Source organism: Gymnoscopelus microlampas, assembly GCF_963454915.1.
Source record: "Gymnoscopelus microlampas genome assembly, chromosome: 4".
Taxonomy (NCBI): domain Eukaryota; kingdom Metazoa; phylum Chordata; class Actinopteri; order Myctophiformes; family Myctophidae; genus Gymnoscopelus; species Gymnoscopelus microlampas.
This window is the reverse complement of record NC_139941.1, coordinates 38,825,886-38,852,881: the sequence shown is the minus strand read 5'-3', so window position 1 is coordinate 38,852,881 and position 26,996 is coordinate 38,825,886. Positions and strand designations below refer to the sequence as shown.

Sequence of the window (26,996 nt, the reverse complement as noted above, 5' to 3'; positions counted from 1 at the left end):
AGGATTGAGCCATGTGTTTTTTATTTATTTATAGATATATTTCATTTTGGAATGAAACCAAACTATTTCTCATTGAGTGATGTTTTTCTCTCTAGACATGGCCTCTTCTTACCTACTGTACTAACCCCGAGTCACAATTTTCATTTTCACACAACAGTCATAATTTTACAGGCGTCACTTTTCGAGAAGCCTTTTTTTTTTTAAATAAAGCAATTAGCTGCACGTAGGGCATTTCATACAGCACAGGGTTGTAAACACTTCAATCCAACCACAGGGAAAAAAGAGTGGAGGTGGTTACCATGGAGATACAGATCAAGACTGGCTTGGCACTTGCAGAACTGCTCCCCAAGCATGGGCAAACATCACAGTGCAGATCATGCTGAGTCTAGACCTTCTAGTTTGTGCTCCTGTAACTGTACAGGAGGAGAGTGATATGCTGTTCCCTGGTATCTGACAGGAAGGAACAGGCCATTAGCAGTCCAGATTAGCATAACCAGTACACATCACATGACTGATGTGAACATTTCATACCCACCACCGCAAAAATAGCAGTCTAAAACGCATGTCAGAGGCACCATTTTGTTTACAGCAAATACTATTGACCTTTAATTAACATTTACACTGAGTTTGTTATATGATTCAAGAGAAGTGGTGCTTTTTCAAATGCACCATCCATCTACTGCCAGATTGCCAACTGCAGCTTGTTTTCAAAAACATGCAAATGGAAAATCTCTATTGCCTGTTCTGAATGTTTTGAGAATTAATGGAACCGTTTGTAACACAAGTGGAACTGGAATGGGTGCTTTGACGAAAAAAATTGCATCTAAGTGTTTGGCGGTCTGTGCAGTGGCCTTAGCCTTTATCTATAACATTTTAAATCAATTTGTCTTTATTTTTGCTTGGTCAACTTTATTGTCTTGTTCATATAAACATCTAATTTGATTTTGTCATGCTAACATAGAATACATTGTATCATCAGAAAATCTCTCTGATCTTCATTATGAAATGCCTGGTGTACAAAAAGTTAGTCCCTTGTAAATCATCTTACAATATCTAGTAACACTAAAATACTGGCAATTTAAAATGAATGATTCAAATTGATCACAAGTAGCATTTTGAAAGATGCTTGCATGCATAGATTTAGCATTATGAAGGCACAAAATAAACTGTTGCTATAAAAAACAACACCAAATGATAATACATGGTTAGATTCAAATGTATCAGCTTAAAAATAAACTCTGTATTCCTTGTGTGCAAAACCATAAAAATCTTGAATGAAATCTTCAATAAAAAATAATTTAAAGTATTTGACAATGAATCCACAAGAGAAAGGATATAAATCAAAAAGAAAACAGGAAATGTACTGTACCAACACCTGAAAAGCAGAACCAAAGTCAAATAATGTCTGTACCATACAGTGTTCAAGGTTAACCAAGACGCAACTTAGGCTTAATTTATACTTTGTCGATCACTCTGTCTACAAAAATGACGTAGCTTTAGAAAAAAGCGACAACACAAATTGCGCTAGCAGTTTCTTCAGATGAAAATAAGTAATTTGTTGTTGAGTGACACTGCTGTTGTATAAAGTATAATGCCTCTTCTGTCTATGATGGTGTCCCACTGCGAAAATAGCAACTTGCAGAACGCCTATTTTTGGCACAGGACACCGTCGTATGATTAAGTATAAATCAGTCTTACACATCAACTTGATGCCGGTGGGAGGTAAAACCCATTAAAAGGACAAGTCCGGACTAAATAACATATACGCTCATTTTCCTACTTATATTGATCCCAAATGACTGGCCATGGGGTCTATTTGCAGAATTGCTCCTGTCGTCCAGGTTCCCCAGCAGCCCTCATAGCATAGAGTGGAGGCCATAAGCATATCACTACTTAAGAAATTTGTTGCGATCAAAAGTGATTTTTTTTTCATGAATCTGTTATTAGTTGTCATTACACACGCATCCATGCCTTGGTTGTCCCACACGAGCTGCCGTAGTCTGCTAAACAGATGTTATCAGGCATGCAAACAGACCGAAGTGAAAAAGGTGACAACATGTTTGTTTTTTTCGGGCCAGGTGTCACACAATTGCCCCATTTGGATTCAAAACGGCTATTGTAGCTGAAAAGCTACAAGTTTGCATGTCTGGTTATGTGTTTTGCCAAGTCCCAGAAAAGACTCGCTGTGATTGGCCAGAACAGTGACTTTGATTGGCAGTTGTGCCGGACACTCACCCTAAAACATGATTTACGAGACAGTGGCAGCTCGTGTGGGACAACCTAGGCATAATGACAACTAATAACAGATTAATGAATGAAAAAAAAAAAAAACACTTTTGACGGCAACAAATTGCTTAAGTAGCAATATGCTTATGGACTCCACTCTATGCTATGAGGGCTGCTGGGGAAACTGGACGACAGGGGCAATTCTGCAAATAGACCCCATGGCCAGTCATTTGGGATCAAAATAGGTAGGAAAATGAGCCTATATGTTATTTAGTCCGGACTTGTCCTTTAGGGCCCTGACACAAAGCGTCAGACGCTTGCGTCATCAAATGCACCCTTTGTTTACAATGACTGTAGCTACGCTGGGGGCGTCAAGTGGTCCAAACCTGTTGACATTGTCTTTCAGAACTCAGTTCTATTTTGAAGCGTTGATGTGCAGCATGGAGTTGGGAGCACTGCTGAAAGGTAACCTCTTTTTACTTTAAACTTGTGTTTTTTTCCCCCCAATTGTTTAACTGTTCTAGAAACACAAGAAATGTGTAATTTTTTTTTTTTTAAATGAAATAGACAATGTGAACAGGGGGACTCCCCTGACGTGCACCAGTGATGCTTTGAGTAAGTCAGAGCCTTTAGAATGAGTATTTTGTTATGTAAAACAGCAAAACAAATACACGTACGTACTACACATGTATAACATTCATGAATTCCATCCAGTGTCTCTGAAACGTTGTGGCTTAAAAACGTTTTCATCGCGATACAGTCCTAACATTTCCAAAGACCAGCATTGCTATGGATATATAATCATTCAGTCACTACCAAAAATAGGTACACTATAATACAAAATAAAATAAAACATTGTACACTATTTTATTCCCTGCCCTTGATCAACGTAAATAAAGATTTGATCATACTGGTTATGTTATGCAGCACTTTCCTGTTCTATTATCATGGAATGCCAGTGAACAGGTAGGGAAAATGAAGGTGATCCAGTGTCAATCCAACACATAATAGAAAAAAACATGTTACAAAATTGCAGCTTTGGTCATTCCCTTTTTCATTAAAGTGATCTTTTTTGTGTATTACTTCTCTTCAGAGGAGTATCGTGGAGCCACAGTTTTGTCAATTTGTAAAAATATACTGACGAGTATTGTGGAACCACAGTTTTGTCGATCTGTAAAAATATACTGACATGAAGTATGCATTGGGGGGGCTTGCGTATCCGTTCTCCGACTGTAACATCCTTTGTACAGTATAACAATTGCCCCACACATACAGTATTATGCTTCCTTAGGGCTTACAAACATTATAGGATCCCAAGAGCAAAGGATGACAGAATTATTAGTGGCTTGCATCAGAAATATGACCACCCTAAATCTAGCTTACATGCCACATACTATACAAGGTCCTGCAACAGTGCTGGCTGCACTGCAAATTAGAACCGTGCGTTTAATCACAGGAGGGTGATGAGCCAGTTGACAGAACAGTGAGGAGTGTCTGTGTGTGGGGGAGTGGAGCGTGTGTGTGTGCGTGTGCGTGTGTGTGTGTGTGTGTGTGTGCGTGTGTGTGTGTGTGTGCGTGGGTGGTAGCCTCACTGCGGACTGTGCTCATATGAGGGGAACATTGACTTGCGTGCTTTGGGAGGGGGCGGAGGAGGCTTGCTCTCGTGTTTCACAGGTAGCGGAGGAGTGAACTGTGGGGAAATAGAGAGGATGTAGTTAAGCTTTAAAATATTCAGTCTTTGTATTGTTGTCGTTTTACTTTATATACCACTGGTATGCACTTGTGTAGAGGTGTTATTTTCTGCCACTCCCCCATCCCTCCCTACATGTACCTCAGAAGGGAAATGGGAGCTGTCAATCTCATGTGGGTGTTTCTTTGGAGGCATCGGTGGGGGGGGCCCTAGGGTGTCACTGGAGTTTGCATCATTCTCACTGAGAAGAGATGAATAACCTGCAGGAGAGAAAATAAAAACATTTCAAACAAGTATACAGTGTGTGTGTGTGTGTGTGTGTGTGTGTGTGTGTGTGTGTGTGTGTGTGTGTGTGTGTGTGTATGACCCGATTAGGACTACAGAGCAGGTTATGCTTACACAGGTTTTGTACGCAGGTTATTTCTCCATTTCTGTGTACAAGGCAGATTTTCTTATAAAATAAAATAAAAATGATGACATGCAGTATGGTGTTTACTGGGTCGGTGTGGCTGTGCTACATACTGGAGCTGCGTAGTGTTTGCTGTGGAGACGCAGGTAAGGGACTCAGAGGGCTGGAAAGGTTGAGCTGAGAGGACGCACCGGGGAACAGGGAGAGAGTCAGGCGTCGATCCCCTAACTGTAAGCTCTTAGGTCTCTGCTGCTTCTCAGGGGCCTGTGATGAAGGGGCGCGCGTACACACACACACACACACACACACACACACACACACACACACACACACACACACACACACACACACACACACACACACACACACACACACACACACACACACACACACACACACACACACACACACACACACACACACACATATATATAAATCAGTCAAACAAATTGGAGTTCAACCATGAGAGAGCTGAAAATAACAAAGATTTTCTAATACCATTACAATCTGGCATCATTGAAAAACAGAAGTAGCACACTCTCTTCACTTATATCATTATTTATTGAAGTACAATTATACCATTATAACATCCAATGAGGATTCTACTTTATGGGTCCAAGTATCTTTAAATAGGTGAAAAAGCAGCAGGGATAACATTGTGGCAGATGCAGGCAGGGTCAAGCTTGAGTAAGGAAAGAGAGCCAAGGACGACCCATCAAGCCGACAAGGCGCACCTGTTCACAGTTACCCGCCCCCAATTCTGTCCCGCTACGTGGGAGGGAATGAGCCCATAAGCTAAGGATGCGTTTATAAATTCACACTGATGCTCTGCTACAGTATGATACCAGAGTGCTCTCATCAAAGCGTAGAATTATTTTTGTATTATTTTATACATATATATATATATTTATTTGTATATACAGACACAGGTACATAATGGTTTTATACCAAAATATACTAGCCTGCCAACAAGATGACCTAGTGGCACTTTGGGTATGTTTATTCAAACATGTCACAACCATGGCATTTCGACACTCAGACAACCCTATCTTCAGCTTAATCATCTGAACTCATCTGAACCTGTATGCACTCTGAGCGCTCACATAGTGCAGCATGCTGAATTTCCAAACAGGAATGCACTGAACACTGAATTTCCAAACAAGCACTCAGAGTGTGCACTGATGCCCTAAGAGTGCATTTATAAACGCACACTAAGACATGGCTGTTGGCCTTGTGTCTCTCATAAAGGAATGTTGAAGATGGTTTGCTTGTTTGCCGTTTGAAGGAAGCATACACCCATACATACCAAAGCATACACCCGATGTCTTATTTTGTCTGACCATAGTTCGGATGGAGCCCAGCTTATGTTAGTCTGCTTTGTGGCAATGGAGATAAAGGTCTTCGTTACACATGTGTTCCCCAGGTCTTACCTCATCAATGTCTGACTGTCTCTCCAGCAGAACTTGCGACTTGCTCATGCTCCACTCCTTCCGGTTCTTCCGGCTTATCCTGTTGTCGTCCTCTGAGCGGGACAAAACAGAGGCCCTGCGATCGCTGGGACGTGACAACAAGGAACTGCTGGTCAATATCGGGCCAGAGAAAGAGATGTGTAAAAAAAGACACAATGAGGACAATACACAGTACGTCACGGTCTGCCATGCTTCACAAGATGTAGGACAGAAAGTACACAATGTGAGGAAAAGCAAACACAAAGGCCAAATGGACACTGGGAAAGGAAGAGGTAAAGTATACACTATTAAACCAAGTACACTTTTAGTATGCAACAGATTACGCTTACAGTAAGTGTACAGAAAAAAAACTTGGAAGTGAATTAAAATTGTACATACTTAAAGTTTTACAGAAACAAACAAATAATCATTTTATTCATTACAAGTGGTACAATTTAGTCCCAACAAGTATCAAAATACACACTTAAAAGTAATCTAAAATGATTTCAAAGCCTAGAACTTCTAAGTATACTTTTGCTACTTATTTGAGGCAAAGGGAGGGAGACCAGCCTAATCTAAGCTTCGTCATACAGCCACGTCATCTCACTGACAATAATTGACTTCCAGCTAAAAACACCTGTTATTTACGGTTTGTGGCTGTACGACAAAGAATAAATTAGGCTAGAAGAAGATAAGAGCTGGGGAACTGACTCTTGAGAGGAGATGTGGGAGGGTCCGTCGGAGGACACAGAGCCACTGGAGATGCCCGAGGAGGCATTGGAGACGGTGGAGATGGTGGACATGCGACGCAGAGTAGAGGACATGATGTAGGGCATCACTACAGAGCCCACGCGACTCTTCTTTTTCTCTGCGAGTGAGCAGGGCTGGGGGTGGGACACACAAATAGGATTAAACGTCCTGAGGGAACTTGGCAGGAGAGGAGCACAAAGTGACGGGCAAAACACTGGTCACAACGGACTGCCTAGAGGGAGATTTATGGCCCTGCACCAATATAATGTACACTCCGCTTTGAATGAGAGGAGTTTGATAGGGAGGCAAGAGAGCCAATAGCTTGAGTTGGCACCCTTGTACATTAAATTGAGTTTGCGGCTGGCAACTGACCAAGGTTATGACGCCGTAATGCTTCTCAACCTTCTCCCGTAGGTCCGCAAAGCAAGTCACCAGTCGGTTGTGTAAGGGCTTCAGTTCCTCTGTTGACTTCTCCCCATGGATGCGAATTCCATCTGCCAAGACAGGAATCTAAGGGGAGAAGGGGTGTGATTTAGCAGATCTACAAGCTCTCAACGCTTGTACAGTGTCCTGTGATGTCGCAGGACAACGTGGTACAAAATAGTATAAATTATCCAATAGTAAACATGTTCTAGCGTTCAAGGCCAGCACCAATGAAAGTCAGCAGATTTACCTGCAGGGCAATAAGATGTTTGAGGACCTCAATTTGTTCAAGGTCTTCCGGGTGCTCGTGAATGTAGGTGTCTGTGAAAAATGCCTTCAGAGATGGAAAAAATATTGTGAAAATTTAGTAGCATTTTAAGATAACATAAATACAAAATATACAGCTATGGGCAGCTGCAATTCCCGGTTACCAGAGCGTGACTACAAGGACACTCTCTGTATACCTGTATGAATTAAATTATTTACTACACAAAGCAAGCTAGAGCAATCGCACCTAAGGTATGGCTCATGAGAACCAGGAGTATGTTGTTATCATTAGAATTTACTTCCAAATAAACAGAAAAGCTACAGTCAGGACGTTTATAGAGTGAAATGTCAAACATGACTAATTAATAGCGATTCTTTAACAAAGAGTTGATATGTCTGATTGTCCCAAATACCTACTGTACTGAACAATCTTTTACCAAATTATGTTTTATTCAGCCCTGCCAAGAACCCTACACACAATGTCCATTTTTAAAGGACCATACTACTGTCAATACATGTCATTGGCATTTCACAGCTTTGGCCATATATGGTACATAACTTAAAACTTTGGTAGTTAATGGCATTCTTTTTATTTTGCATTTGTTGCATAGTCATTGGAACGTTACAGAATAATAACCGATGTTAACTAATCATCATTGTGTGGTTAATATGTAATGGACTTTTGAATTTTTCTCTAGCTACTAGTTTCAGCTAGACTTTCCAAATCAGAGACAAAAAATAACCACATAATATATTATTTAGTGTGTTGGATTTTGTTATGTATCTCAAACACATTTTAAGTCTGAGATCTTTACATTTGTGTTTATTACAGAGCCAATTATGGGGCAATTCACTGTGAGGAGTGTACTTGTGGCATGTATTATTTGTAGAATAAAATACAAAGTATGACTACCACAGCTTATTTGGTCATAACTGGTCATAAATCAAAATAATTTCCTTCAAACAAACACAGTGGTAGCCTAATGACTTGGACACTGCACTCAAAAATACATGTAAAACAAGTGGTTCTCAAAGTGGGGTCTGGGAACCCCCAGGGGTCTTTGATGGGGTTCCAGGGGTTCCCCAGCTAAATTAGGAACAGTTTAAAGACTTAAGCCCCATTTTATTTTCCGGCTACTCAAAAATAGCCCATCTGCAAGCTGACGCGTCGCTATAGATCTGATATTTTTTATGAAACATTTTGAGAACCACTGACAAACAACCGGAAATAACGAACCTTCTCATAGTTGGAGAAGCCGCCCATGACGGCGGGGTCAACGATGCCATTGAGCATCATGGACAGAGGATGGACCGGCAGAGAGTGATCACAGGCCTGGTGCTGCACCAAGTTGCTCAGCTTCTCGTTGGCCAACTCCATCGTTTCTACGGCGTTCGCCAAAGGGCTAATTTCCTCCTGACAAGAAAAGAAGTGTAAATGATGAGAGATAATAGGGTAAGAGGAAGAAAGGGCGACAGAATGGAGAAAAGATGAGATGTGTATTAAAATGAGTAACAAGGCTTTTGACATTGCTTCTTACCCTGGAGACAGATTTTACTTCGAACCATTTCAGGATTCCTGGGAAGTGATAGGCGGTAATGTAGGTAGTTCTCTCAATCCACATGGTCTGTGAGGCAGGATAGAATTATTCAACACATGAGGCTGTAATAATTTAACATCTTTAATATTCAATCTTCAGAGTTGTGTTAAGACGGGAGTAGAGTTATAATGGTAGATATGATCTATTCTTCATCATGCACTCAAGCCAGTTTATTAAAAAACAAACACATTACTCACTGCAAATTCATTGTCTGGGTCCTTTTCCCCTTTCCTGAAGGGTCTGGAATACTGGAACTGGTCTACTTCGTTGGATCTGTAATAGCTGTGAGAAAAGAGGAAAGGAAGAGGGGTCAATTAGATTCAACCAGGCATGATACCGTGCCATATATCCAAGGATCTTTATGAGAAAATAAATCATCACATCAAGTAATCTATTCTGTACTTTAATATCTGCTCCGGAACCCCCTTGTCCTTGAACTGGGGTGGCAAAGTGAGAACCGGCTTGACGGTAAAGCACTGGATGTCTGGGTGGTTCAGCTAAGGATACATGCCTGAGTCATCCTGGGGCATCTTAATCTTTATCAGCATAGTAATCAGGGAGCAGTTGCATTTAATTGAGACAACCCCCCAATACAAGTAAACACATGAAAGTTTTTATATGCTGCTACTCTAATATAAGGATACGCTGTCCTGGTGAGTTGATGATGTTGTCCCCAGGGGGCGCTGTGCTGGTCATCCGCACAGCGATGGGGAACTGAGAGAGCAGTTTGAGGCTGAAGTCTTCCAGCCACTCGTACTCTTTACCTCTGTGGATGAAGATCTTGTTCTGCAGCACAGAATTCATATTAAGGAAAATTGCAAGGAATGAAAACAACTCCTATTTGAATATAATACACACTTCAACATGTATTATTATTATATATATTACTATACAAAATATAAGTGTGGCATTCTCCTACAATGGCCTGATTGACAGGATAATATTGATTATTCAATCATCTATGACTTGTATTGCACCTTCCCCCGAGTAACATTTGAAAAAGCCATCTCACTGGATAAGCAGAGCCTCAAAAGAGTTATTTGTACTAATTATTTTAATTGAAAATAGGTCATAATCGCCTTACCCGTTGGAAAGAGGGGAAACCAAGGCCATAGTATCCAACAGCAAAGTACTCTGGCTGGGGCCGCATAGCATGCATTATATTCTGATAGAACGTGGCTTGCTGTTTCTGTGCATGACAGTAGAGAAATAGGATGTAATGGAAAAAGACATGTTTACAGATATTTCAATGTATTATTTAGCAGCAATGAACGCTCATTGTTGAGACCAAAGTAACAAAACTTTCAAAAACTTTCAGGCAAGGACGTGTGGATTAGTTCAATCAGGTTGAATCATTTACAGACAGAGGTTTATAAAAAGTGCACATAAAACATACGGTGTGAAACAATACAGCATAGACCACTGCCACAGCAGGCGCTGTCTCTGTGGAGCTGTGTTGGGTAAAAGGGATTGCACACAATTCTGTCTGACAGCAACTCTTATCTCTTTCCCATTTCCTGAAGTTGTTTTTACATTGACTTGGACAAACTGACATGCCAGTGTACTGTGTAGTCTAAACTAGGCATGATGTTATGTGATGTTCGACAAATAGAGTTACTGGGTGCTATCAAAGACAGCTCCGTTACAGGATCTGTCTTTGCTGCCACACAGTAACACCTAATTAATTGAAATACACCCAGTGTGTTTTTCAGAGTTAATGTGATTAACTTCAGCTGTGTTTAGCCATCCATGAAAAAGGGTCCACGGAGACAGTCTACATGTTTAGTTATGTGCATTTATTTGCTTTTCTATATATTATTTTTAATATATTCTGCATGTGACTGTTTGTTTACTGGAAATCCCAAAGCAACAGGCTAATTACTATGAAACGTCAAACGAAAAGTTTGAAGTTTCATAGTAGTATGATTTGCTTGTATAAGAACTTTGCATTTTCACTATCGAGTAACTTTTGCATAGATTTGAGTTATTGACTCCCTGTCTAGTCTCATCCACTGAGGTTTGTGTGTATGGCATGATATGGTGTTTTCTTACATCTATTTATTTTTTATTTTTTTTGTGAACACAGTCTGCATACCAAATTTCTCCTTACAGGACAATACTATACTGTAGCTTTCATTCAATCAAACTGAATGTTGATACAACTTCATGGCAGATCGTGCTGTGTCTTCGTTTTAACATGGGCTGCTCGAAGGCCGAAGTCCAATGTACTATCAAACATTTTGTGATGGCAGTGAAGTGTGTTATCTAGAGCCACAAGCATAGTATGCCACACACGCTATAGACATTTCTTTTTACATTTAACAAGTCTGTGTAGTAAAGGTGATTACTGTATGTTTACTGGATAACAGACTAATTACTATGAATAGGTCTTCTTACCAGCAGCTGACTGAGCTCCATGTAGTCAAACATGTGGATCTCATGCATCTTGGCCAACTGTTTGCCCATCTCTATGGCCTTCTCCCACATCTGAAAAGACATGCGTGCTGCTCAATTAAGGAATACAAAAAAAAACACATGAAACTTGAATGAGAAGAGAAAACACCATAGTGTGATGCCCCATCTGTCAGTCTCTAAGGGCTGTCCTCAGTTAACGCTGCCATATTGTTAAGTGCAAAAATACCTGACAAGAAGCTCTGTAGTCAACACGTGAAATGTGGTTGTAATGCATGCAAAGAGCAACATAGTTAATTCTGACTAGCTCTTGTGACAAAAGCTCAAAGGGTGGCTTCCTTCATGTTCTGCAAGAGGTTTGCAAGCTGGGAAGTTAAAGGTCATGAAAACCCCCCGTCTCAAAACAACACCTAGACACACAGCTCACACATCAAAAATGTGTTTTAGTGAACCCTGGGATCCCAATTCAGGGCATGTCATAACAGGCAAACATTCTGGAAAATAGGCGAACATTCGATGAAAATGGAGATTGCGGTGCGATGCGTTGCGAGCTTGTAGATCGGCTCTTTTCATTGAAGACATTTGGGGTTAAGAGAAAAAAAGAGCGGACCAAGTATACTGTAGATCTCTAGGGGATCACGGTCAAGGAAGTATAGGGTGGGCACTTTGACGATGTAGAGGGCCACTATATTTCTGCACTCACTCCAGAGGGCCACACTTTTTTCGTAAATTAATACCGTACTTCGCCATTCTATGTCACACAAAAGTAGCCGATCTACAAGCTGAAAACGTGTCGTAATGCGATTATGCGACACGTTTTGAGCTTGTAGATCTGCTATTTTTGAATTGGAATCCTGATTTTTTTTTTGCTATTTTTGAATTGGAATCCTGAAAAGTAACATTTTTATTTAATTTCAAATGCATTTAGTTATACTTATGTTAACTTTATGAACTTAAATACAAATACATTGGACATAAAAAAGACAATAGAATTGTAATACTAGTCATTAAGCTACTAATATAGACTGAAGTAATTCAAGCGGGTCATGTTTGCATGTTTGGAATTGTAACTGTTGAAATCAATAATATATCAGTATTCCGATGTTAACCTGTGGGCCGCATTAAGTGGAGGTGGGGGCCGCATGTGGCCCCTGGGCCGCCAGTTGCCCATGTAGGGTTTAAATCAGGGGTCGGCAACAGGCGGCCCGCGGGCCGAAATTGGCCCCCCAGAAATAATATCTGGCCCGTGAGATAATTTTGAGGAAAAAAAAATTTTGAAAAAAAAACAATTTTTTTTTTAGAAAAATATTTTTTGATTTTGAACCCACTTTTGAAATCATGCACTCATAAACACGATGCATTTTAAAGGATTTATAACATTTTATAGCTAGATTAGAGGAAAATGGAGAAGAAAAAAAAATCACCAGAAAAATCGCCTGTGCTGATATTTAAACCGGAAAAAATGTTGATTTATATTGGTCAAACAGAACCGAATTAGACCCAAATTAGACCCGAATTAGACCGAGTTAGACCCGAAAAATTTTGCGGCATGCATGTTCGCGGGGAGGCCCGGCCCGCGATGGAATGTCTGGGAGTGATATTGGCCCTAGGCTTATCTCAGTTGCCTACCCCTGGTTTAAATGGTTAATGCTTACCTTGCCCTTGTCTAAGTAGCACATGATCTCCTGAAAGAGCCTCTCTTTCAGCTCCTGCTGGGTCCATACGTGTTGCCCGTCCCGGGGGATCAGATGGGGCGCACATGGCTTGTCAGACCACTGACAGGGACAGGAAACACATTACTATACATTAAAAATGTAGACAAGCGGTCACTACCATTTTAACCCATTGAGACCTGAAGCCGATTCTACATGTCTCCTAAATCCCAACAGTTTTCTGAAAAACGTATGTTTCTATATCAGTGGTGCTCAATCTTTTTCATGTCAAGGACCCCCAAAATGATATGTATTTGGCCGTGGACCCCCATCAAAATATTTTGTTCCAGGGACCCCCCAGAAGCAAAGACTTGAGTTAAAAATGTTCGCTTTAAAAATATATATATTCAAAGATTTACACACATTTTCTTGATTTTTAAAAAATAGCAGATATACAAGCTCGTAGCGCGGCACTCGGTGCCGCGCTATGAGCTTGTAGATCTGCTATTTTTGAATAGCCCAAAGTGTAAAATAATGCTTTTTAGCTCAATTCTAAAAATGACACAGTTCCAGGTCTTAATGGGTTAATAACAGCAAAGGTTATGCAGCTGAAAACATCCCCTGATCCCGCCGCGGTGTGGGATGTTCAGTCATGTGCGCGAGACCTCACCTCCAGCAGCTCAGCATGCAGCAGCAGAGTGTAGGCTGCCTCTGTGTAGTTCTCACAGTCCAGGTGCAAGTCTCGCAGCTTGTAGAGGTACCTGGTTGCGAGAACAGTATACTGGTGGTCAGCAGGGGTGGAAAGGAGTACTAGAATATCCTACTCAAGTTGAAGTACTGTTACTTGTGGGTCAACATCCTTCCGACCAATCCTTCTCAAAAGACTGCACTATGAGGGAAGAGGTTCAAAGAACACTTCAATGGAATCGCCTCCTGATGGTTTCATAACTCGCTGTATTTCTTGTAGAGTACAATATACAATAAAAAATCGACTAAAGCGAAAGTAAAATGATTTTAAAATTCAAATGAAAAAGCAACTTGATTACATAACGAGAGTTATTTTTCAACCCACTGCGGGCCAGCAAGTGTGCTTTCATATCACTCACCGGATGTAAATGTCCTCTCTCTTCTTTTCTTTGTAGAAGTTCTATTCAAAATGGAATAATAATAAAAATGTATTAGTCATTTTGTATTAACCAGTTCACACTGAAAGCAGGCTAATACATGTACTGTATGTGTATACACCTCTGGTAACTGGTAGCCCCCCCCCACCCCCGGCCAGTCAGCCAGTGGACCGTACCAGAACGTTAACGGTGCAGCTCATGCGGTGCTCTGGGCTCTCATCCTGTGTGATGGTCCGGTACGCCAGCAGTTTCTCCAGCAGGCTGCTGAGCAGCAGAGCCAGCTCCTCTCCGGACTGTGACAGGTATCTGTGGCGCCTACAGTGCTCCAGCAATCTGCACAAAAGAAAACCCAACACGCCGCCCAAATCGTTTTGTCCTCAAAAGGGATCATCCAGAGCGCTCAACATGGAAGGAAATACATCTCTTCTACTGTAACGATTAGATTCGTGTGGCGAATCCTGCAGTGTTCTTTTGAAATGGCATGCAACACTGATGGGCTTCTATTGATTATAGGTAGAGGTCTGGCACTTAACAGGCTGCACCAATGGCCTCCTTGAAGCCTAGGTTTCAGAACATTTTTCATTTAAATTTTGGAAGCTGTGTTTTTTTTTTTATATATTGGGCAATACATTTCATAGTAAAATAGTTTGATCTTTCTTACATTTTCTCAAGCAGAAGTTTGTATTGTTCATCGCCGCATCCGCCTTCCACCGCCTGATCCAACTTTGTGATCAGTTCGTTCTCAAACTGGAGGGGGAAAAGGGAAAGGGGGGGGGGGGGGGTCCCATATTTGTTATTTAACCAACAGCTTTAATAATCAACACCTACTAAATAAAAGTAGTGCATTTTCTTGTTAGCTTTTTACCGTTTCAAATGTGCGCGCTGGGCTGAAATTGTGTTCACACTGCATCATATCAAAGAAGATGGGGATGGTGGCCTTTCTCAGTTCAGGCTCTGGTACTAACGTGGCCTCTAGAATGGGCCCCACCATGGCAGGGATGAACTTCATTTTGTGGGGCCCTGAGAGAAATGCACGGTTTAATCGTCCAGGGATATTACACAGCGTAATTTCCGAAGGCAATAAGCTGCATCTTCACTTCTCAATAAATATGAGACAAAACTAATAAAGCAGTAAACAAAACCAACATGGCACTGTGAAACTGGACAGTAAAAGAATATTGTCTTGTTATTATTCATATTACCGCTGGCCACTGAATAAACCGTCCTGCAAATCTCTCTTGAGAGTAGGATATTTTTAATGTAGAGGTGCAAAATACTCACCTAGATTATACCACATATCTCCCATCTTAAATCCAAAGACTTTCCTCATGTCTCCATACCTGTAGTAAATACAATAAAAATGTTACTTAACAGTCAAACAGAGAATTAATTAACATACACTTTATCGATCCCTAAGGGGAAATTGTGACGTTACATTAGCATGACTTACTACTACAGGAAACCAATAATAAAAATGGAGGGAAAAAGAAAGGGAATTCTATAGCAGTAAATTATAACTACTGAAATAAACAATTATTCATAATTGTTTTGATATTATACGTAGTGAGTAAACCAGTCATTTAGTAATGCATTTCTTTTTATCATACTTGTTCAGTATCTTATTCCGTTTCTCCTGGGAGAAGGATTCCAATTGCAGTGACTTGTGGGTGAGGAATGCCACGGTCAGATGAAAGTAGTGATTCCACAGCTGCAGGGAGAGCCAGATTTTCAAATATTAATGACATAATTACCTTGTCATAGCATTGCCTTTCTCAATTTCTAATTAATCAGAACCTCTACCCCAAGAAATGCAATTAATCCATACATACCTGCAGTTCAAAATGAGCCTGGTCTAGGAAGTACATGTTGAGAACCTCAGCGTACTGGTGGATGGCCCTCCGGAAAACCTGCATCTGCAGCAGGTTCATGGTCATCCAGTCAGCAGGGAAGACATTCCCCATCAGGTCCTTAAACATGATGAATGTCTCCATAAGAAAGTCCTGAAGGCAATGGGGGGGAGAGCAGTTAGTTTAACATATATCTTATGTTTCAGGCATTTAGCTGGCACTCTCATCCAGACTATCCAACTTAGAACAGGTGTAACTGCAAAATGAGCCTGAATAAATTCCAAGACGGCTAACATTACAAGAAACCAATAGTAAGGAGTTTCACAATCAGGCCCTTAAACATGATGAATGTCTCTATCAGGAAGTCCCAAGGGCAGAGAAAGAGCAATCAGCTTAACACATGGGAATGTTTAAGGCCTTTTAGCTGACACACTTATACATTGTGGCTTTGAACAAGCACAAGTGTAACATAAACTTGATGTCCTAGGTCATTAACACTACGAGAGGCCAAGATAGTAAGAAATACCAAGGTCAGTCTAAAAATAGATGGGGCCTAGATAGTTCCTGGGATCCTAAAATGATCATGTGAGGCAGATTGTGCTAGGATAAGAAATAAGAGACAAGAACTGAGAAGTGGGATAGAGTGATAATTTGTCATATAAAGACAAGCGCAAAATGAGAAGAGGAAGATAATGGAGATGAAATTGAATTAAGTTGGAGGGTGACATTCTGTATTCGTTTGTCTACACAGTGTGTGTACTGTGTGTGTGTGTGTGTGTGTGTGTGTGTGTGTGCTTATATATATATATTATATACTGTATATACACACACACACACACTCTATATGGGCTGCAACGATTCATTATTTTCTTTTAGTTTGTCTCGAGAAGCACGTTTATATCTCCACCATGCCGGAATGGCTCGGGGGCAGGAATTATGTCTGTGTGTCTGTGTGTGGCCGTGAGAAGCTCATTTCGAGTGCCGCTGGACTGTTCAGCATAAAGCTTTGCACACACACTCCCATAAGGCAAAGGAAGAACCTCCATGACAAACATTTCAATCATTTCAATGATCATGGTGGTGCCACTTCACGTTTTTGCCTACAATTATTGTACTTACGTACAATCAAAAAGAAAACATTTCCCCTGGATTCTTTGGATCATGATGCAACTCCCCATATAAACTACACCCATTTCCACCTGACAAGACTTTTTGCCATTTCAATTTTCTTCAAAACAAATATTTAGCTACTCTTTTGTGTGTGTCCAAAACTCGAACAAATAGGTACACATTGTCTCTGGAGACATATGGTCAAGAATTATCAGTCAGATTTGTTATATTCCATTCCGATTGGCTACGATTGGCTTCCAAACTTTGGGGGAGGGGCCAGTTTAGCAAAAAAGCCACAAATCATGAATCTTCCCAAAATTTGAATCACACATTGAGGGCCTCCAAACAACGCAGAGCCAAAAGTGATTTAATTTACACCCATAGGGGCACCACAAATGCTACACATGTCACTGTTAGGCATAATTAGGCACAAATGCTCTAGAGAGTCATGTGACATTGACCGTCAAACAGTGTCTTGATACTCCATACCTGTAATATATTGCCTTCATAAATTTGTGGGCAGGCTTATTTCTTTCAAAAAACACCATATATCATGAGTAACTTTAAATCATCTCCTAATTGGAATTGTGTGTTGAGGGGCCTCCAGAATTGCACTTCTGCCTTTAGGGAGCACCACAAATACAAAATGCAAATGCAAATATATATATATATTAGGGCCGGGACTTTATCACGTTAATTTCGATCAATTAATTACAGAAAAATTATCGTGTTAAAAAAATTAACGCATTTTAATCGCACTTATTTTGCACCGCGGAACGTTTCTCACTGGACGGGTTTCAGACGGACCGATCATATCAGCGCACCGCACCAACCGACGTGGTTCTCACTTCTCAGACAACAACAAAGTAAACTGCAGCCAGCACAGTGCACGAAAACATGAATGAAGAGAGACGCGCCCTCATAGCTTGCTTGATAATGTTGGCTGGGCAAATCAGAATCTGTAATGGATGCAGCACGCGCGTTTGTCCCGCTTGGGGGGGGGGGAGCGGAGCGGTGCGGTGGTGGGGGGGGGGGGGGGGTGCACGATGCGGTGCGGGCCACATGCACGCGATTTATATTAATAATTAATAGGGGTGTAACGATACGTTTTAACAACGATTCGATACGTATCATGATACTTGGTTGTCGATACGATACATGAACGATACGATACGTTTCGATTCAGTGATTAGTCGATACGATACATGAACGATAAAGGTTCATTTAGAACGATACCATACGTTTCGATTCAGTGATTAGTCGATACGATACATGAACGATACAGGACAGGTTAATTTAGAACGATACGATTCGATTCAATGATTTAAAATCGATATAGTAACTATTTATTTACCCAAACATGTTGTGTGAAAAATAAATACCTGGATACCGAATATAAACCCCTCTTTCTCTTTTTTCTTCTTAAAAGTACGATACGATACAAAGTCAAACGATACGGTATTTTGCTGTTTGCATATCGATATAGTAGATTGTTGAAAATTCAAAACGATTTTTTGATGCAGTTACTATATCGTTACACCTCTAACAATTAATTAAACTACTATAAAACAACAGTAACAACAACACACTCTACCAGCCTCCATTGGCGGAAAATAGCAGATCTACAAGCTCACAATGCCTTGCGCTTGTAGATCTGCTATTTTCACATGGTTACTGTATGTTTTATAATAATAATCGAAATCTACAAAGTAACTAAAGTTTTCAAATAATTGTAGTGGAGTAATAGTTTACAATATTTGCCTCTGGGATGTAGTGGAGTTACTGGAGTAGAAGTAAAAGTATTAGAAATTGGAAATACTCGAGAGTCAAGTGCAAATACCTCAAAATTGTACTTAAGTACAGTTCTTGAGTACATGTACTTAAAGACGTATGCCAAAATCCATTTGAAAAAAAAGCTTTTCACTGTTCTCAGGTCAAATATTGATATGCGATTAAAATGCGATTAATTAATTACAAAGCCTCTAATTAATTAGATTTTTTTTTAATCGAGTACCAGCCCCAATATATATACTACACATGAAAATGCCAAACTTAACGGAGCCAGTCCAAGGGATCTCACCAACAGGTAAGGAACAGATAACAGTAACGCAGGTCAATATGAGTCCAGTGACATCCTTATCATGTCAGTCTGCTTCTTTGTGTGAAATGTCTATAATCAATATTCACTTAAGAAACGGTAACTAGCCCAGCTGGTTCGATGCCAGCAATTGACGAGATGCCTCCGGAACAGATGTAGCCAAGATGAGGGTAGGAGTGGGGGGTGGGGGCGGCACACTTACAATGATATCCTGTCTGGTCTTGAAGGTGCTGATGTAGTGGGCGTAGTGCAGGTCATCCATCTGTCTCAAGATGGCTGTCATGCAGGCAAGGTAGTGGCCCTGCCAAATCACAGAGCAGCCATATCATAGTCTGATTTATGCGTCTGCAACATGTCGCTCAACGAAACAAAAGTTGTCGAACAACACGCCCTGTGACACTTTGTCGCCCAAGCATAAACGGGTGTTGTGATTAATTTAGTTGTCCAAACAATCACAGTGCCTTACAATAAGAAGTGAAGATCTGCTCATGTTGATGACGGTGCGATTAACTCGGCGAAGCAACCGTTCCATTATCGTCTGGACGTGGATCCTGGTGGGACCCTGCAGCAACAAAACAACAGGTTTAGGTGATCATTCATGTCAAACGAAAAGAAATGTTCTAACGTGTGTGTATTACTATATTATGTGTGTATTATATTACTACGCTTGAGAGGGTCAAATGTCCCAAAAACTGTACCTTTTGAAAGATAGACATTGTGAGGATTAGGGTTAGGGTTGGAGTTATGCCAGATTTCTATAGTTCTCTGTTTATAGCTGATCTATAAGCCGATCTACAAGCTCACAATACTGCCCTACAAAGCCAAAGTGCAGTAACTACATTTTTGGATAGACCCAAACATTTGGCTGACTTTTAAATCCATTTATCAGTATCGTAGTTACTGCACTTTGGCTTTGAAGGGCAGAATAGTCGATCTACAAGCTCACAATGCGTATGTTCGTTGTGTGACTCCTCAACTAAGTGCAGTATAACTCAGGCTTTAGGTTATTCAAAATGGCCAAAAATAAAAGGTAAAATTGGCATCCATGCATACAATTTTGATGCGCTCACATCACGGCAGGAATGTCTCGGAGGCCATGAAGGCCATGGCTGAGCGTGTTTCGACCATAGACCGTAAAAAAATATGGACAACGTTACGCCCATTGGTTTCTACAGGCCGTAAATGAAGCCTATTTTTCAGCGATTTTAAATCCGCCATCTTTCTATATCCGGTCCGGAGATTTATGCTATTGCCTGCTACTGCCGCGAGGGCGGGTCTTCACTCGGTAGAACCAGTAGAAACCCTAGAAACATACCCTACTTTATCATTAATTTTAAAATTAATGCGACCATAATTTACTAAACGCATATCATGATGATTTAAAAAATACTTTAAACAAGCGATTGAAAACATAGTGTTTATGAAAAGATTTACAAAGGTAATAAAATCAAGTGTAAAGTTTGCCCAAAACCTCATTGACTTCGATTGAGATTATAATGTATTGCAAACGGTAGAAGGTGAAATAGCAACATCTGCTGGGCCATTAATAGGAACAGCAGGCTGAATGAGAACCCGGAAGTGAGCTTCAATTCCAGCGAAGAGGTTTTGCCCCTTGGTTTTGACACAGTAGTTTTACAAATATTAGTAATTTGTACATACCAATTCATTTTGTGAAATGAACAGCTTTATTATTTACAGTACATATTTCACAGATAGTAATACTATGTATTGAAAATGTATCAATTTAATCATTTCTGTGGACTTACAACACTAACAAACTAACTAACAAACACTGTTTTATTGGATGGCCTTCCTTCCCTGGCATCTGGCCTTTGCTGACCTAAAAAAATGTGCCCATAAAATGATGAAATTCCATGCCTGGCTGGCTCACATGTATAGTAATACAAAAATGGTAGGTGTGCGTGTGCGTGTGTGTGCGTGTGTGTGTGTGTGTGCGTGCGTGCGTGCGTGAGTGCATGTGTGCGTGCGGGCGTGAGACACACACACGTGGTAGTTAAGTCAGACATCTCACCACGTCTTTGCGATCCAAGATGTCCAACACAGTGCTGAGTAGCTGGACACAGGCCTCGTGGTCGGGCTTGTTGGAGTGGTCATCCAATTGCCCACTCAGCTGGTCGGTGACAAGTGGTAAGAGAACATCTCGACAGTCTACGAGGGTAAAGCAGAGAAATGTGCCATCATGGAGCTGTATATAGCAGGCTGGAGAAACTTGTCATTTAATCTAGCCATGTTTTTTTTGTTTATTTTTACAATTTCCTGTATATTTCAAGAGAAATGTCATTCGTCTCAAAACATGTTTGAGCCTGCTCCTACCTGGCTGTTTGAAAAGGTCACTCTCTACCATTTTACACATGCAGCCCAGCTTCTGCCGCACAAGCTGAGAGTCGGGAATACTCTCAATGAACTTGGTCAGAAGGACGCTAGAGAAAAAGACCAGAGTTATGGTAAAGCAGTGGAAATGCTTTCATATTAGTAGCAGTTACGAGTCATAAATTATGGCTGGCAGGGAATTAGTTTAAGTTGATATGTATTGCATTGTTCGTTTTGAATTTAAAAAGCTGCATCTCCAACTGGCTGATTTAATGCAGCACGTTGTATTTTGAAAGTGCATGTGGGGTTGGTTGATTTATCACAGCAGGTACTATATTTGTCATTGATGATGATGAACAGACACCGTACATGAGTCATTTTACAGCAGACAATATAAATTAAGGCTATCTATTCCGTAACTCCAGTTCTCAGATAACAAGAGTGAGGTGTCTCACTATGGGGAATGCTCTCAGCATTTTCTCCAGACAGTATTGGCACCTTTAAAAGGGCCTGGTGCCCTTATTCAAAATAAGTACATCTCTTCCTCGCTTTATGCTTTTCAGCTCTGCATTTTGCAATGTCAAGCATTCCATGCTATGAGCTTGCGGGCTTGCTCTGCTATTTCTTTCAGCCTCATGTGTTCCCAGTTGGGGAAACTTGTCCAGAAGGAATAAAGAGGGCATCTTCTTCATCCTTCAAGAGATGCTTCGATACACCCTTGAATTAGAGTCGATATTCTCAACAGCCTCCAGGATATCTGCCTCGCTAGCCACAGCTGTTGCAAGTATACGACAATGGGAGAACGGTGTATAGTGGCTCAGACCAGCTAGGCAGCCTCCCTCATTATCAGGTCATTGCTTGACACGGTAGCCTGGCATGTTAGCCTGCAACAGAGGCTCTTTGAGGTAAAACAGGCGCAGTGTTCAACATGAGCACAGAGAGGCCAGTGCTGCCTGGGCATGTTGCAGCCCCAGGCATGAAACCCACGCTGTATAAATGTCCATCCCAGAGATTTCGCAACCACAAGAGCACAGTATGGAGCTAGCAGAAACACTTGGTAGCTAAGCGAGATGCAATTAGTGTGTAACTAAACTAACACTGTGTCAGTTGCGTGGTAATCTCTCAAGACAGATTCAGCAGCCAGCAACTGAAAAAATTAAATAAAATATTTTTTTTGCCGATGGGTTCCCAGATTGGTTGCGTAGTGGCAGCCGACGCACTCTCAAACCCTAGACACTTATTGTGAAGAGAGTAGAAAGTTTGACCAACCAATACGGTAGCGCCCACTCGCCCAGTGACGAAGGGATTAGCTCACTTAGGCTGTTAAGCTACTGTAGGCATGCAAGTTGGCAGTTGGGAGAGAGTGGTCGCTTTCCGAGTAAAGCAAGAAGAGCCATTTGAATGACAGTCAGGCGTCAGGCCCTTTTGGCTGACTGCCACCCAGTTCTGGCTGGGATGATAATCTTAAGTAAACCTTCCCAAACTGTTTCAGATTGCAACCCAAAAGATGAATTTGGTGTCTCCCGGGATACACACTACATTAATGCCCCTATTCCATACAAACTGATCGTAATAATTGCCTATTTTAATGAGTTTGCCTACCCAAATGTAAACATGACTGTAGTGAATTATTGTAAAGTAGAGTTAGGCTTGTTGGGCGTTTAAGCCAGTCTGTGTATAGCTGTTAATATCCAAAACCACACCTACAGCTGAGCTGACTGATCAGGACTTTTATAATTAAGAATCATTACACCTTATTTATACACATATTTTATATAAATAAATACATTTTACATAATTGTTCACTGTGACAATTATCAAGATATGCCACAATGAATATTAATGTATTGTTTTACTAGAAACATAAATGAATTAATGAATTAGAATAGTTATTTTGCATGAAAAAGGAGATAAAGTTCAACTTTTATCTCCATTGAGCACCTGGTTGATCTCTCTCTGTAGTTATTTTGCATGTTTAATCGCATGTCTTAAATAGCCTATTAGTGATGCGCGGGTTGACCCGTAACCCGCGGGACCCGCGGGTCAACCCGCGGCGGGGGTGGGTCGAGTCAGAATTTCAGAGGCAATTATGCGGGCTGCGGGTGAGCGGGTCAGCCGCTTTCACACGCAAAAAAAAATAAAATCACATGCTCTTGTTTAGTCTTTATTCCTAATAAGAATAATAACAATAAAACAGTTTGAATACACTTGGGGTGTATACTTGAAGATTATTTTCCTTCATGATTTTACCGTTTTTTTTTAATACCGCGGGTCGCGGGGCGGGTTGAGCCATAGATTTATATATGGGTTCGCGGGGCGGGCTGAGGCGGGTTGGGTTCCGTGGCGGGGCGGGGCGGGTCATGAAAAAACCCGACCCGCGCATTACTATAGCCTATGTATTGATTTTAAACTAGAGAGACGCAAACACCTCACCGTCTCTCTCACACACACACACACCCAACAGCCCAACTTTCTCCCATGAGGAGGGGGGTGGGGCTGATAGATTATAAGCATATAGGGGGCAGCAGTAGCTCAGGAGGTAGAGCGGCCGTCTTGGAATCGACCGGTTCCTGGTTCGATCCCCAGCTCCTCCTGGCTGTGTGTCTCCCGATGAGTGGGTTGGTGCCTTACATGGTTTCCTCTGCCAGGTGTTTGAATGTGTGTGAATGGGTGAATGTGAAATAAAGTGCTTTGGAGAAAAGCGCTATATAAATGCAGTCCTTTTACCATAAGCACTTTCTCTATTGTCATGCTTGCACTAATTTGAGTTACTTGTGGTCAGAAATGTACACGCATAGCATTAACTGAGTTAACCCTAAGGTAGTTAACTTCGTTCATTTTCGTTCAACTGGACTAAATTGAGTAGTCGGCTGTTTGGCCAGTAGCCGGTCCTTATGGAAAGCATTGCTATTAGCCAGACACAAAGTGGGTCCCTATGTTTGGGAAACATCAATAAACAATCTTCTGAGGATGACACAGAGAGCATTCCCCATAGCGAGACATTGAAACAAATGTTTGAAAGGGAGCACATACTTTGCTGTAGAAGAGTAAACATTGTAATTTGCATTGAGCCGTGACAGCCAATTATCATAATTTTCCATTTTTGAAAAACCTAGAGGGACTTACCTGAGCTCAATGGGATCAAAGACACTCTGGATGTCATTAATGATGCTTGGTAGGTATTTCAATATTGCCCCCTAAAAAAAAGACATGAGGACATGAAACAACGAGTAAAATATTGCTGGCATCAATTTTGGCAAACATCTACATATATTTTCTGATAAAACACAGCCAGGAATTACCGTAAACAATAAAGTTTTCTTGGCCTTATATAGAATACCAATTTACTGTGCAAAAAAGTTAAATAAACTAAACTTCTACAAGACCTACCTTTATCTTCACTCCCTCATCTAGTGGTCTGTCCATAAGTGTGTTGAAGGAGAGGAAGAGTGTGCGAATAGAGTTGAAGAATGCATCCCCATCCTCACTGTGCCCATAGAACCTAAGAAAGCACAAGGTCAGACATTACAGTATGTAAGTCTTGAGGTATCCAGGGAGTTATTTTTATGTTTATACAGCAATGGTCCAAATACCTTAGGTACAGAACCCGGGACTGTACAATGAACCTGAACAGGTACTTGAGGGCCTTGAGCGCTGCATAGAGTCTCTCTGTAAGTGCAGGCTCCTCAGCATGGCCAACATAGTAGTTCAGTACCTTGGTCAGCTTCCTGAGAAAGAAGAGACATCAAGGTATGCCGGTAATTGTGTGTGGGTGGAGGAGATGGACAAACATAAGAAGTGATAAAAATATAACAGCATGTGGGGGTGTGTGCCACAGCAGAATGATAGAGCACTCACATGTAGGCCAAAGTGGCGCTGAAGTGCTTGTTAATGTACGTTTCGAGGACCGGATTAAAGTGCTGGAACTTGATGTCGCCAATCAGTGTGATTATGAACACCTGTTAAAAGAATAGAACGATATCATGTCAGAATCTTACCTGAGGTATGTCTCAAAATGATACCTCTTGAAATGATAAATGAATGAACGACAGCAACATAAGAGTGGAAGACAGAAACAGGGAAGAGTAAGTCAACAACCAATAAATAAAAATAAATGAAATGAATACTATTCTATCAATACTATTAAGTAAGATATTAAGTAAGTCTTGTCAGATGAGTCGGTGAGAAACTCACCAATGCGTTGAACACCAGGGTATCATAAGTGTCTTTTTCCGAGGTCTCCATCATGATGTTGAAAAGCGCATCTAGAGTGTCCTGAAGAAACTGAGCATAAAATACACAGGCATTTTAAACCTTCTATAGAACAAACATGAAGTTACATATTTGCTGTGCAATCTGCAAAGCAGACGTTTCACCTTGACAATCTCTGCTCCCTCAACCTCCATTAGGCGCTGAAGATTCTGCTCCAAGTTCTCAGGGTTAGATCTCCAGTTTAACAGGCCAAGTAGGTCCACTGGAAAGCATCAACACATCAGGAAAGATGGGTGTTAATACATCTCCTCATTAAACTGTAATTTACTGCATGAGAATCAAGGTTCGGGGATGCAGCTCATTAAAACCTAATCAGATCTGCATCAATCAACATTAACACATCAGCAAATTATTAATAACATCGATAAGCAAAGTGAATTTCAAGCCAATCTTGGAAGGGAGACGGGGGTCCTACTATCAATCCTAGAACCTGCTGCGTTGCATTAACAACATGAACCCTAGCATCCCTTTTCTGTGGCAAACATTCTGCGAAAATACAGCTTGCCACACAGAGAGCTAGGGGGGAAAAGGAGAGGGCATATGCCTAGTATACAGTACACCCCTGGGGGTCTACGCTCAACAAAGGAATGTGTGAATAAAGCTGCTGCTTTAATTAATTAATGAATAGATGCTATATTCTTCCACGAGAGGGCGCTCTAACGCAACTTAGGAATGATCCCTCGATACTGATAGAAGGAATGGACGGATGTGACGTCATCCCAAAAAACATCTTCCGTCCACTCCTATATTAGGATTTGTAGAAAAACACTTCGGATTCTTTTTTTTTGGGTGAAAACAAGCCATTTTCAACGGGCGATAGCAACAAAATGGCCCATCGCGGTAGAAATGTTTTTGTTCCAGTGGATAGACGAGACCCTCCCCTACCCCCCGGACACTTTTTGTTTACATCCGCGTGCACGTCGTGGCTTCTGTGGCTCTCCAAAACAGTTAAAAAACGCTGGCACCAGCGGATGAAGCAGATGCATAGTACCTGGCAGTGACACACTCCCATTCATACGTCATCTACATGATAACCAGCAACATTAATAAAAAGAATAGGAATACCATAATAACACTAAGGTGAAACGCTGCTGCTGTGTGATCTGCAACAAGTGATTCCAGGTGCCCAGAGCGGTTGGAGGGTGATTTTTTTATAACCCTTTCCCCAAGCTCAAACTGCACTGAAAAATGCAGGCTGTGGCTGTGTTGTCAAACACACACACACACACACACACACACACACACACACACACACAATCAGCAGGAAAAAAGGAGATATTTACTCGCGACCCATAAAAACTGGTCCGTGACCCAAAGATGGGTCCCGACCCATTGTTTG

General features: G+C 41.2%; 1 protein-coding gene across 3 annotated transcripts in view; it reads right to left on the bottom strand.

Annotated features, from left to right (window-relative positions):
• Positions 1-26,996, bottom strand: part of dock5 (dedicator of cytokinesis 5) — a 46,895-nt gene continuing 19,899 nt past the window's right edge. The window contains exons 19-51 of one of the 3 annotated variants that reach the window (XM_084054762.1): positions 25,762-25,859; positions 25,580-25,669; positions 25,244-25,344; positions 24,979-25,113; positions 24,776-24,887; positions 24,512-24,582; positions 21,389-21,495; positions 21,087-21,223; positions 19,521-19,616; positions 19,257-19,355; positions 15,829-15,999; positions 15,607-15,707; positions 15,281-15,339; positions 14,865-15,019; positions 14,661-14,746; positions 14,176-14,332; positions 13,982-14,022; positions 13,546-13,636; positions 12,879-12,998; positions 11,209-11,298; positions 9,896-10,000; positions 9,456-9,597; positions 9,214-9,295; positions 9,009-9,093; positions 8,752-8,838; positions 8,451-8,627; positions 7,197-7,280; positions 6,896-7,033; positions 6,485-6,657; positions 5,756-5,903; positions 4,439-4,589; positions 4,058-4,176; positions 1-3,916 (exon numbers count right to left, since the gene is read on the bottom strand). In XM_084054762.1, coding sequence (XP_083910888.1) covers positions 3,815-3,916; positions 4,058-4,176; positions 4,439-4,589; positions 5,756-5,903; positions 6,485-6,657; positions 6,896-7,033; positions 7,197-7,280; positions 8,451-8,627; positions 8,752-8,838; positions 9,009-9,093; positions 9,214-9,295; positions 9,456-9,597; positions 9,896-10,000; positions 11,209-11,298; positions 12,879-12,998; positions 13,546-13,636; positions 13,982-14,022; positions 14,176-14,332; positions 14,661-14,746; positions 14,865-15,019; positions 15,281-15,339; positions 15,607-15,707; positions 15,829-15,999; positions 19,257-19,355; positions 19,521-19,616; positions 21,087-21,223; positions 21,389-21,495; positions 24,512-24,582; positions 24,776-24,887; positions 24,979-25,113; positions 25,244-25,344; positions 25,580-25,669; positions 25,762-25,859 — 3,710 coding nt within the window. In that variant the 3' untranslated portion in view covers positions 1-3,814. The remainder of the gene's footprint in view (positions 3,917-4,057; positions 4,177-4,438; positions 4,590-5,755; positions 5,904-6,484; positions 6,658-6,895; positions 7,034-7,196; positions 7,281-8,450; positions 8,628-8,751; positions 8,839-9,008; positions 9,094-9,213; positions 9,296-9,455; positions 9,598-9,895; positions 10,001-11,208; positions 11,299-12,878; positions 12,999-13,545; positions 13,637-13,981; positions 14,023-14,175; positions 14,333-14,660; positions 14,747-14,864; positions 15,020-15,280; positions 15,340-15,606; positions 15,708-15,828; positions 16,000-19,256; positions 19,356-19,520; positions 19,617-21,086; positions 21,224-21,388; positions 21,496-24,511; positions 24,583-24,775; positions 24,888-24,978; positions 25,114-25,243; positions 25,345-25,579; positions 25,670-25,761; positions 25,860-26,996) is intronic. The other 2 variants (XM_084054763.1, XM_084054764.1) reach the window with 2 other exon arrangements.